The 12,788-nt window shown below is 47.5% G+C and overlaps 1 protein-coding gene across 1 annotated transcript; it reads left to right on the top strand.

The window, feature by feature from the left end:
- Window positions 1-1,914: 1,914 nt before the first annotated feature.
- Window positions 1,915-2,549, top strand: TNP1 (transition protein 1). Its single transcript, XM_037524016.2, has 2 exons — window positions 1,915-2,100; window positions 2,303-2,549. The coding sequence occupies exons 1-2, from the start codon at window positions 1,962-1,964 to the stop codon at window positions 2,329-2,331; spliced, it is 168 nt and encodes a 55-aa protein (XP_037379913.1). The 5' UTR covers window positions 1,915-1,961; the 3' UTR covers window positions 2,332-2,549.
- The last annotated feature ends 10,239 nt before the right edge of the window (window positions 2,550-12,788 follow it).

Raw genomic sequence — 12,788 nt, 5'->3', positions numbered from 1 at the left:
CAATTTTCCAGACTTGGAGGACAACATCATAGGACCAAAGACTTTGGACAAATTTCAAAAAAACAGTGAAAATATGAAGAGTCAGGGAAGTCTTTCTAGGAGAGTGAGGACAAAATGGGGATGAATGGATAGTCAGAAAAAAATACAAGGTCTTTGAATTAATCCAATGAATATCCCACAAATCCTTACAGGCCCTACTCACAGCAGGACTGTCTGGGGGATACACAGCAGACAGCACGATTTTTAACTTTCCTGCTTTCGTGGAGTTTACTTGTAGAAGGAACAGCTAGAGGGAGTAGACAGAAAAGTTGCCAAGACACAAAGAGACAGTCTGTTTCATAAGCTCCTTCCTCTCCGGACCAATAGAAAGTCTCGAAACGGGAAAGTGAAAAATCTCACTTAAGGTGGCTCTTCAAGGAAATCTGGGTGTTAAAACCTGGTTTATCATCTTCTCTATCAGCATCAGGATTACAGGGAGTGGAGTGAGAGCTACATTCTTCTAGTCAACCAACTTTTGCTAAGAACCTCCTATGTGCAAGGTACTTGGCTCATGAATGAGAATGATAACCAGGGAGAGAGAAGGTGAGGCAAAAGAAAAACCAGTTATCAAGTTTGATAGGTGTTTTTTCCCAACAAAACTCAATACAATATCGAAAGGAGGAAAAAGGTGGAGAGGGAATATGTTGACAGGGAAATGGGGGATGGGCAGCTCTCTCACACCCAGACTCATACTCTGAGCTCCAGACCCAAATACTCAACAATCATTCAGTATCTCTATTTGGAAATCTCAAAAGCATCTCAAACCCAAAAAATGTCTTTGACCAAACCGGCCCTCTTTATCCAGTGGTGGCCCCAGCCTCTAGATAGGAACATAAAACAGAAATAAGTCAGAACTTTGATACCCTCAGCTCTCACCAATTCAATCCAATCCGATCCATCACCAAGTCTCAACACTTTCTTGGCCCAGTCTTAAGTCATATCAATACTTCTCTCCTGAAAAACAGCCTCTCTCTATTCCTGCTCCCCCATCAACTCAGCCCCCACCTAGCAGCCTCTGATCACATCATGTCATCCTCTTCATTTTTCTGCAGCTTCCCAGTATATCTGAGGCTGGTCTGGTCTCTCACTCTCTCCAACACCATCATGTACCATGTTGGGAAGTAATTATTCCCTGACTTGTACAGATATCTGACAAGTGGTCCCTCCTACCCTCCTACTTTGAACACAAAGTCCATGTCCACACTCACTATTATTTTCTTACCATCTAAGTTCATGATACATTCTATGTGATCAATAAATTTTTGCTGCCAGTGGTTCTCAACTTGGGGGGGGGGTGATTATTCTCCTTCTCCCAAGGCAATATTGGAAGCATTTGTCACAGTTGTGGGGGCTCTATCTAATGGATAAGAGGGCAGCATGTTGCTAAATATCCTACAGCCCCCCCAAACTACTCAGCCCACAGTGTCAGCAAAGCCAAGGTGAGAAATGCTGATTTCAATGAAGGAGGAATGTTTTTATTTTGATCCTATTTGAATTGTATTGTTAGACTCAAGTCCTTATAGAAATACATTTGTTATCTTCCAATGTTGTAAGAGAGACAGACAAACATGCATATACATACACTCAACTCCCACAAAATTCCCTATAGGTGGAGACGGCATACTTTATATATACCCACAGGCCTGACACAGAACTAGAATGTAGCTGCTCACTAACACCTATCTGCAAAACCTCATTTAACATAAGAAATGCCTCAAAATTGAGGGTAGACTTGAGCTGCATTAATGAGACTACCTTATTTCACATATAGGACCAGAGCTTAACAAGTCTAGTGACATCACACTGGAGACCCGCCCACCTGCTAAGCCACACCCTCTGACAGTCACAATGACTAAGGCCTTAAATACCCAGGCCCGCAGCCCCCCGGCCTTGCAAAGCCCCTCATTTTGGCAGAAATTACAATGTCTACCAGCCGCAAGTTAAAGAGCCATGGCATGAGGAGGGGCAAGAACAGAGCTCCCCACAAGGGAGTCAAGAGAGGTGGCAGCAAAAGAAAATACCGGAAGGGCAGCCTGAAGAGCAGAAAACGGTGTGATGATGGTGAGTGAGGGGCGGGCAGGAAAGCAGTCACCCGGAGGGACACTTGCTGCGCCAGGGCGCTCTCTTGGAGTTCATGTCTCCAAAGACCTTGAAATCTCAGCCTGAGAATTTCATTTTCACTCCATTTCCTACCTGCTCAGGAAGCGTGTTGGTGGCTCTTCCTAACTCATGTCCCTCTTGCAAACATGTGCTTCCCCCACAGCCAATCGCCATTACCGCTCCCACATGTGATCCCATCAGTGGGTTCTGCCCTGGTGGACTTCAAACAGCACCAGGCAGCAGTAAGAGAACAGAAGGGGGACTGCCAAGAAACGTGGAGTTAGATCAAAGGCAGAGAAGAGCCTAAAATGCCAATCATGACGAAATGAGGAATGTATATGTTGGCTGTTTTTCCCCAACATCTCAATAAAATGTTGAAAACCGAAGTGTGTTTCCTTTGGTCTTTGCTGGAAAAGTGAGTTCAAGTTAGGCGTACTTGGGGAAGAACTGGCTGGTGTAAATCATGACCGGTTGGTGTGAACATGGCTTGAAAATGTCAAATATGTCGTGTGACTCTCTTCCAATGTGCCCAAATGATAATGCACCATCCCTAAATTCACTCTTCCCAACGCAGAAAAGAGAGGAAGGGGGAGAAATAGCACACAAGCTGGTTTTGTCAGGGAGTTTGCTGCAAAAAAGAGAAGCAAACCTTGTGCCAGAGGAGAGCAGAGAACACTTGTGGCGTTTCTAATCTTCTGTTTGGGCAAGATTCAGACTGTTAGCTCTTCTGAGTTTGAGATGGACAAAACTGGAGGTGGTTGCCTGGGAGATTCATGTCAGTGTGATGTCATAAGTGAACCTTAATCAGGTGTGGAAGTAGGAATTACCTCAATCTGGGTGGGGCCTTACTGATCATGGGCAGGGAAGAGCTGTTCTTAACTACCTCATTTTACCTTGACCTTATGTCTCCAGCCTGATCCTCCAGATCTGACACTGCCTCTCAGCAGCCACCCACTCAGAGGGGGTAATATTTTTTTTTTTAATGAGCTCTTCCTGTTTCCTCAGAGGCAGATCCAGGGAGGCACAGGGTGGAATTGAGACTCATTTTTACCAAGCCACCCACAGAAATAAGCCACCCACTTGGAAACTTCATGTTTCATCCCCAGAAGTTTCCAAGAGAGAGGGGTATGAGAAGGCCAGGTGACAACCAGGTGACAGGGTTCGGGAATGCACATCTTCAGAGGGCTCCAGAGAGGTGTGCAGGTCACAGAGGACGTCCCTGTGAGTCCCTGTGGATCAGATTTTAGGCTGAGAACATTTTCAGGTCTCATGAAAACTCACCCCTTCAACCTCCCTTTGTAGCCCTCATTGTCCACAGTTACACCTGTCCTACCTCCTAGATGTTCCTTTAACTCATTCCCATTTTTCTAACCAGTGTTCATCCAAAGGCATGACAGCACAAAGCTCTTTAGGGATCTCGGGAACCCCTAATCAGAAGCACACATTTCTCCTGAACCTTCTGGGAGTCTTATGAAAGCTGCAGTGCACAGGGCCCATATTTTAATATCAGGCTCTAAATCCTTCTCAACTTACAGTCATACACTGGGTTCTCAGCACTGACCAGGGTGGGGGTTGGGTGAGGAGATAATTATTAGAGATCAGTACTCAGAAGGGGATGCAGGACTGTCAGAGAGAGAGGAGTTGAATAAAGCCTGGGTTATCCCGAAGGATAGCCAGGGTCCCCACAGGCCACAGTCTGCTGCAAGGAAAGACGACCTAGGGGGAGGTGTGCGTGGTGGTCTGAAGTAGTGTGTCTGTTTCTTGATCCTGCCAGCTCCCTTCCCCTAGCCTCTCACCCTCCCCAGTGCACAGTTCACTCCCCACCACACCCTGCTGCATCTGCTGCCAGGACCCTTCAAATGCCTCCATGCACAGCTCACCCCTCTTCCCTGAGCTCGCTGCTCAGTCTCTTCCATGCCAACTTTCATGGCAGCCTCTCCCCTGGGGAGAGTCAGGGACAAACTACAACAGTGGGAAAGCTGAGAGAGAGATTCCCTTCCCTCAAGAAAGTCATCCTTGAGGCCTCCCTGATGGCCTAGGAGTTAAGTCTCAGTGGCTATGGCCTGAATTCAATCCCCAGCCAGAGAGGTGACTCATACGGCACAGCAGGCCTCTCCTGTCTCACCTGCTGCTCCCCTCAGCAGTGTATTTCAGTAGATCCGCCTATTTTGCTCCCCACTCTGTCTCTGGTGAATCCTCTCACCCCTTACACCTCTGGCTTACACGCCAGTTCTTCAAATATAAGAAAAAAAGAAACTCATTACAATTGGGAAGTCGGCCTATATCTATCAGGGTCCCCAGAAAAGCAGCTCTCTCTAGGGTTCAAGTAAAAAGACTTCACAGGGGCTCCGTGGAAACCAGCACTGTTTGGGGAGCAGCAGACAAACCTCTTCTCAAAGACTGGACTGGGAGGATCAGGTTGGATGGCAGCTACCACCAGTCTCAGCAGCAGAGAGGGGACCACCTGCCTTCTCTTTCCTCAATTGAGAGGTGCAGGTAAAGAACCCCAGATGACACAGAGCCCAAGGCTAGCCTCTTGGGACATCACCAGGGGTGACAGGCACAATTTCTTCTTTCCTTGGACTTAACAGATTCCAGCTGCTTTATCATCCTGACCCCTCAGCTTGCGTCCCCTTCTAAAACGTTCTAAGTTTCAGCCCCCTACTAAAACGTTCTCAGGCGATGTTATATTTCAACAATTCTCTAAACACTGAAACAATCTAATTAATCATTAGGATGGGCATGTGGTGAGCAGCCCAGGCCAGTCCAGGCAGCCCGACCCTTGCCCGGTGACTTCAGACTTTGCCCTCCTCAGCAGGTTGTGGAAGGAACGGTAGCCGCCCGGAAAACTCTGCTTTGCAGCAAGAACATTTTCCAGGCCCACGAGCTGGAAACTTCCCAGCACTGGTGTTGACTTAGTCCCTGCCCTCCAGAGACATTCATTCTGCCTGCTGACAGCTCCTGCAGGCCCAGCGCCCACCAGACAGGCGCACGTAGGTAAACAGCACCAGGCCCTGACCACGGCGACCCTCCTTGCGAGCCTCAGAGACCTCAGCCGCTGTGTGTTCTTTCTCCGTCTGCCTGACCAAGGCAGACCTTGTTCCTCTCTCCAGTTTTCTCTGGAACGCCACGTCCTGAAGTCATCACTGACTTGGCTTTTTTGGAACGTCAAAAAAATTTTTAAGGACTTTGACCACTAGCTCTTCTGGGTCACCTTGACCTGCTTGTGAGCTGACGTGGATACAGGGCCTCTGCTGCATGGTCTCGGGGTGCAGAGAGCCCATGTGTGGGTGGAACGAAACCAGAGGGGCTTCATCCCACCTCTTACTCTGGCCTCAGCAGATGACCCCTGGTGAACCTTGTAGCTGTAGGCAAGCAGGAAGTTCTAGAGAAATGCTCAGGGCCGTGCTGAGGAGGTGAAGGCCCAGAAACAGCAGCTGGGAGGTTCTCTGGGTGCTATGGGGGACAGTGCCAGTCAGATATGGCCTGGGGGCTCAGCTGAGTGGCTCTCAGTTTCTGTCCTTTGAGACTAGAGGCCAGCAGCAGCCTGAAACCACAGCCTGGCTCGTGCTCTGAGATCTGGGCTTGCTCCGGCCAGCCTCACTGTGGACAAGGAAGCTAGTGAGGTGGGGGTCTTAGTCCTGACCTCTGGGAGTGCAGGGTCTCAGTTCCCAGGCTGTTAACTTCACCAGCTTGATGAGTGAGAAAGCAGGCTGGCGCACTTCCAGAAAGAGCCTCTGCTCACTTTAGACCCCCCACGCCACCCTCCCTCTCCAACCTCTCATCAGTCCAAACGTGAGACTCCCCTGATCTGAGCCTGCAGCCATTCTTGCCATCTTAGCTCAGTGTCCCGGGAGCAGGCAGATGACAGTTCTCTCCACACAGCAGAGCACAGGGGAAAGGTTCAGAACCGAAACGCAAGTGTCTGTTTTTCATCAGAGCCAGCTGCTCCTGCTCTGTGACCTTGACTCCGTCTACCAGTCCTGCTTTAGTTCTTTACTCCGAGCCTTTGCACACCTCCTCCCTGGCAGCTGGGGCCATTTCAGCATTCCCTGCAGCCCAGCTCCACCATCCCCGTGACCAAGCCTGATTCAGGCTCAAGGAAATAAGGCATTTCTGAGCAGCCTGCAGGTGGGGAGAGACAGACGGGCATGGGCTCCGTGGGCATGTCATGTTAGGTAAATTTCCAAGCCTCTGTGAACTTCATCATCCTAATCTGTAAAATGTCATAGTATCTACATCACAAGAGACTCCAAAGAATAGAAAACACTGCCAATGGCAGGCCCTGAATAGGGCAGCTGCCCTATGTTCTCTCCCTCTGGACGGCCCTTAGGTGTCATTGGGTGACCACGACACATGCCCGCTTCCCAGACCCTGTGTCAGTTGCTGAACATCCCACACTTGCGGACAGACTTCCCCATCATGCCAGTTTGCTCTGCAGCGCTCCAGGCCCCTACTGTGACCTAGAGTCCCTCAGGCTCTCCTGACTCTTTGCCTAGGCCAGTCCTGAGGTCAGGAAGCCTCTACCTCTCCCTGTGACTCGTGTTGCTCTCCCATAAAACATCTGAGCTAAGGGTGATCTTATCTCTCTCCTAGTCTGTAAGCTCCTGGGAGCAGGAGCTAGACCATTCATGATGGAAGGAGCACATCAGGACGTCCCAGCAGCCATGGTTGCCGGGGGAGCAAATGAATGCGTCTTCCTCTTCACCCAATATGTTGTGAAAAACAAAATCTGAGTGTAGATGTGGGTGAAAAGGACCAAGGGTGCATTAACAAACTCGCTGATTAGGATCGTGTTTATTTTTTTCCATTAACGAATGGCAAGTATCTCTGCAATTAATTAGCTACAAAGTCTCAGGTCTAACACACAGGTGGTTTGAAAAGCAAGAAGAATGTGAATTGCACAATGGGCAGGGATTATCCTCAAAAGTGCCTCAGAATGGGATCTTTCAAGAAAGTAGAGCTTCTCAACAGGACCAGAAACAGGACCTTCATTTATCAAAGGTCACTTGTGCTTCCTTCAGGCACCCAGACTGTCAACTGCACACAAGATACCAGTGCTTCAAGAATGTTTCATTTGTGGTTTTATTTATTATTTCTAACTTTGTTATAGCAATAAGAATGACAATGAATTCCCCACCACCAGGGCCACTGTCTGTGTGGGGTGTGCATGGTCTCCCCATGTCTGTGTGGATTCCCTCCTGGTTGTCATGTCTCAGTTATTCAGCCCGAGTGTGTGTGCACGTGTGTGCGCAGGTGCACATATGTGCACATGTCCTGTGATGAAAGGGCATCCTGTCCTTCTACCCTGAGCTGCCAAGGAGAGGTTCCACTAGAGACCCTGGGCTACAGGTGATTGTTTATTACTAGAAGTGTTTGGGAGCCTTTATTTAGCATTTTGGTGATGTTTTTATGACCAGAAATGCACTGTAGCAACTTAACTCTTGCTTATACCAATTAGCCTAGCGTAAAATTAGTCCCTTTATATGTAACTTTGCTTAAAGTTGCAGTTTCCAAGAACCTATCAAGGACTGCATACAAAAATCCTTCTGAAATGTTCACATGCATAGAATCTTCTGGAATCAATGTGATAAAAAGCAGATTCTGGCTCTATATATTAAGAGTCATGCTCAGGTGGGGCCGATGTTGCTGGTCCAGTAACCACACCAAATACTGGGGGGCACAGAACGCGAACCTGGGAGCCCAAAGCGCCAGCCCTGACTTGCACATTGACTCATCACCCTTCTCTGGGATTCTCTCTAAAATCCTTTCCAATTCCTTAAGAAAAACTCCTGTAGTTTCAAGCCCAGCAGCCGCCATCTCTGACTTCTCTCTAAGAAACAGAAAGTAGCATCAAGAGCATAGACAGAGGCTGTCTCTGCCACCTGCTACCCTTCAGGCCACATCACTGGAGAATGCAGGGATGGTACTTTTCAGGAAGATCGTAAAGAAGTGAGAGAAAAATGAGAAAAAAAGCTCTGTAAACACTGACACAGTTCCCGCCCCGGCCACAATTGGAGACTAGAAAAGGGGTCTCTGGCTTGAACACTTAGTCCTTTCCCTTCCCTTCTTTTCAGCTGCAGCTCCTGAGCCCTGTCGAGCCCACCCACAGCTCGGAGTATGCAGCCACTTGTCTTTGGTTGAGAGTAGCAGAAGCAGAGTCCAGCTAACTTAACAGGAAGAAATGTTATCTATAGAAAAATGCAGAAGAGCTCAGGGAATACAAGGAAAATTTAGACAGTCAGGCTTTACCATGGGCATCAGACAGGCAGCAGACAGGCACCCGAGGGAGCTCTCCTTGCACTAAATGACTCCGACTGTTATCCATTCTTACATCACTGCCCTAAAGCCTCCAGGTCCCAGGAAGGAGGAAATGATGGTCAGATCTGTGCTGGCAGTGGGGTGCCCTGAAAGGAAAACTGGGGGGCCTTTATCACGGAAGAGAAGCTGTGCACCTGGTGACCAGCCACGACGATGCCCCTTGCAGGATGCAAGAATCGAGAAGTGGGCATCTCCACGTAGGGTAAAAGCTTAGCATTCCTGAGCACACACCAGCCGCTTCCTTGAATCTGTGAGCACTCCTGTAACAGGCAGCTTTTCCTGCAACGCTGCTCTCTTAGTACAAAGATCACAGTCAGAACCAAAAGTTGGCTTCATTCTCAACTCCACTTTTTCCCCCATGTAGAGAGTTTTCATCACATTCAAAGAGCAAATAGGACACAAGGAGATCATCACAGAGCAGCTGCTGGGAGCTGGCCAGGTCCATTTGCTCTGTGCACACTTTATTATAGTCATGTCTCAGCAAAGTAAACATGCCTAGAAGCCCTAGATTCTAGCAAAGAGTCAAGAGGGCACTGTGGTCCCCATGAAAGGTAACAGTGATTTAAGCCTGGAGTGGGTGGAGGAAGCTCTGACATCAGAGAGGCCTGACTCCTATTTAGAATGATTGTCCTTTTATGCTTCTTCCGGTTGGGACATCCAGAAAACAAGACACGTCCTGGCTGATTTAGCAAAAGTTCCTGAGGGTTTATGTCTATGCTGTCTAATATAGCAGCCACTGGCCACATATAGCTACTGAACCAATTTGAATCAAGGTGAGCACTTGTTTACAACCATCCTGGCTTCCAGAGACTTAGTAAGAACAAAAGAATGTGAGATGTTTTGTTAGTCATTTTACATATTGATGATACATTGAAATAATATTTTTGACATATAAGATTAAATAAAATGAATAAATACATCTCATTTTGCATGTTTCTTATTTGCTTTTTAAAATGTGGTTACTAGAAAATTGAAAATCACAAATGTGATTCATGTTACATTTCTGTGGGACAGAACTAGCCTACAATCTCCTGGATTTTTGCAGCTCTGTCACTTCACCTCCCCTACACTTTCTGCTCTTATCATTTAGATCAGTATCTACTCAGCCAAGCCCACCCCTGCAGAGAAGAATAAAGCTAACTAACTACCCACCTTCACCATTTCCAACCCTGAGTCTCACACACACACAACACACACACACACACACACAGAGAGAAGCAAAAAGTACAGAAGAATTGAAGATGGCGACACTCACCTTTAAATCTGTGCTATGTTCTTTCAGAAATGTGCACATCTAGGAATAATAGCAACATCTGCGGGTCACTTATGCCAGATACCTCCCAAGAACTTTATAACTTCTTTCACCCTCACCACAATCCCATGAAATACATACTATTATGATCTGTTTTAGAAATGAGAAACTGAGGCACAAAAAGCTTAACAATTTGCCCAACCATCACATGACTGATGAGTGGCAGAGCTGGGATTTGAAACAGATTGTCTTTTCTGTGTCTATCTGCCTAACCACTTGGCTGTGGCTTTTGTTCTCCAACTGGAGAAACTGAGGCTTAAACCCTAGAGAAGGCACACTTAAGATGATTCCATTAGTAAGAGAGTCAGGACTAGAACTCTGTCCTCTGCATACTCCCATACTGCCCTAGTCTCCCCAAAACCAGGCACATCAGTGCCAAAGTGAAGGGGGATTTTGATAGGAGCAGGTTAGGATGCTTAGAAGCGGGAGACAGGAAGCAACAAGAGCAGAAGTGTCTCATCTCTCTTGACTGGGAATAGTCAGGGTCATTGTATTCAAACCCTAAGCAACAAATAATAAAAGGAAACTCAATTTGCCACAATCACTTAACAGTTGATGACTTTGAGCAAGTCACCCAATTTTTCTGAGCCTCTGTTTTTGAAATGCATACTGAGTTAAGAGCCCCTGTGCTCCCCTCAGCAGTGTACTTCGGTCAATTTGCCTGTTCTGTTCCCCACTCTGTCTCTGGTAAATCCTCTCACCCCCCACAGCCCTGGCCTGTACCCCAGTTCTTGTATTCATAAATAAATAAATCTTTAAAAAAATATTGGGTATAATATCCCATGCACTGGGGGTACGTTATAAATATACATTCCTCTCCACCCTGCCCGAGACCTCAGCTTCAGCTGGAAACTGAACAGGAAGCCCTAAAATCTCCATAAAAGCATCTCTACTGGAGTGAAAACAGCCTGTAGTCTAGAGGGGTTGCCCCGGAAACCCAGGAGCAGAAACCTGCATGCTGCTTGCGACATAGCAAGTCAGCCCAGCCCTGCTGCCAGGAGATGCGCCACGACTTCACTGTGTTGCTAGAAAGAAAGAGGAGGATTGTGAGCTCTCGCTGGAGTCACAGAAGCCCTTTGTGTCTCCCAGGAGAGGGCGGGTGGGTCTGGGCCGGGGGAGCGCTGGTGGGCGAGGTGATCTGGCAGCCTGGATTTCATCTAAGAAAGGCTGGCCTGCTGCCCAGCATGGGGTGTTGCAAGGGTCCAAACACCCTGTGAGGTGGGACAGGTGTAGACAAAGAGCAGAGACTCAGAAAGAGAGATGTATCTCTCTTCATTTTTCAGCTTGTTAGCAGGTTAACTAATTAAAAATTTATTTAAAGCTGTTGGCCTCCGTTTCTCTACTGAAAGACAGACTCAAAATGTCACAGGGCCTCCCCCAGACCATCTCCTCCACTTCCCCCCACGCAGTGCAGACTGCACCTCATCCCTGCTGAGCAGACTGAAGACAAGCAGGTGAGAGCACTGGCTCCCCAGGCCCCGAGGGCACCTTCTTCTAGGTCTACTTGACATGTAATGGTGTCCACTGCAAGACACTCGGGCAGGAGACCAAGGGAAAGACACTCAGGCTCCTAGGGAAAGAGACCCCTTTTGTTTCTCACCAGCACCTCTCTCTCACACATTCCTCCCATATTTTAAAGCATAGTTCCGAGAATCTTTTCTAATCAACCAATGAGAAATGAAGGGGCTTTATCACCTCTCCATTTCCAGTTCACTGTGTTTGCCCTTCTGGAAGTTCCCACTGGATACGTTGACATTATAGCCACTGAGTATGGTCTAACAGTCTGAATGGAGCATAGAGACCCACCATCTATATTTCTCACTGCAGGTCAGGACAATACAGCCCACTAAGCCAGTGGGGATTACTGAACGTCTGCTCCCTACCCAGAACTTCTTTGTCTATGCTTTTCCACACCCAGCAGGACAGCCACCAGGGCTCTGTTATATGACACTTGGTCTTCTGTTAAAAGAAGAGCCCCAGTACCAGTAATATGCCTCAGATGAACAGGGCAGGGCAGCTACACAGCAGGAGTTCCCAATTTTGCTCAGTCCCCAACATCTAAATTATAGACCTGTTGATTTGGCTAGAGAGGGAAATGAAGGACTCCCCTACTCCAAGCAGGTGCCTGACACACCCAGCATGGTGTCTGTTTTGTTTCCAGCCCCTGCTACAGTGCCTGCACGAAACAGTTGCTCAACAAACATGTTTTGAATGGACAAATGGATGTGGGGGATGTAATGCTGGTGACAAAAGATCACATATGGCTTCCATGAGGAGAAGAAAGAGAAATAAGAAAAGGGACTTGACATTTCTTCTAGACCAATGGATGGAAGCTAGATTTTTGGTAGTAAACATAATGTAGCATATGTAGATGTTGATTTATAATGTGATACACCTGAAACCTATATAACGCTGTAAGCCTATGTTACTTCAATAAACAAAAAAAAATAATTTAAAAACAAAGAACAGAAGAGGGTTGAGTTCTGATCAAGAGAGCTGGGGGAACCCTAAAATACGTATGCTTGTTAGAGAAAAATAAAGATATCCTGCCTTAGAAAAGACTGGTGTGCACAGGGATGCCTCTGAAACCTCAGACTTACACCAATCTGAGCTGAGGGGGCAAACTTGAGGGACTCACTCCAGGGTATAAGTCTGGGGAAGATAGGAGTGCAGAAGAGTCTGCTAGTGGAGCTAGAGCAAAATGAGAACACCAGTAGGTTCTAGGTGTGAAACTAGAACACCAGCAGAACACCTGGCATCCTCCAAACTCAGCGCAAAGAGATGAGGCAAAACTAGTCAGGGTGCAATATAAGCCTGGCTATTAAAATCCTGACTGTGTTTAGTTGTACCAAGTCATCCACCAAAATATAAACATACAAACTGCATACTAGGACATGGAGCTCTAATCAGAGAGCAGCGAGGGGGCCCATGAGGCTAGCTCATCACCAAGGAGACTTCAGATTTTGAAGACAAGCAAGGAGCAGGTCCAGGCTGCAAGTCAGAGAAACAGGAACTG

Source organism: Talpa occidentalis, unplaced genomic scaffold (genome assembly GCF_014898055.3).
Source record: "Talpa occidentalis isolate TD23 unplaced genomic scaffold, MPIMG_talOcc4v2.1 talOcc4.3, whole genome shotgun sequence".
In the NCBI taxonomy this organism is placed as follows: Eukaryota; Metazoa; Chordata; class Mammalia; order Eulipotyphla; family Talpidae; genus Talpa; species Talpa occidentalis.
Note: the sequence above shows the minus strand (reverse complement) of the source record. Positions and strands in the feature narration are given on the sequence as shown.

Coding starts and splice junctions, on each gene's coding strand:
- TNP1 (XM_037524016.2), top strand. CDS start 1,962: ATGTCTACCAGCCGCAAGTTAAAGAGCCATGGCATGAGGAGGGGCAAG. Junction 2,101..2,302: donor CAGAAAACGGTGTGATGATG/GTGAGTGAGGGG, acceptor CTTCCCCCACAG/CCAATCGCCATTACCGCTCC.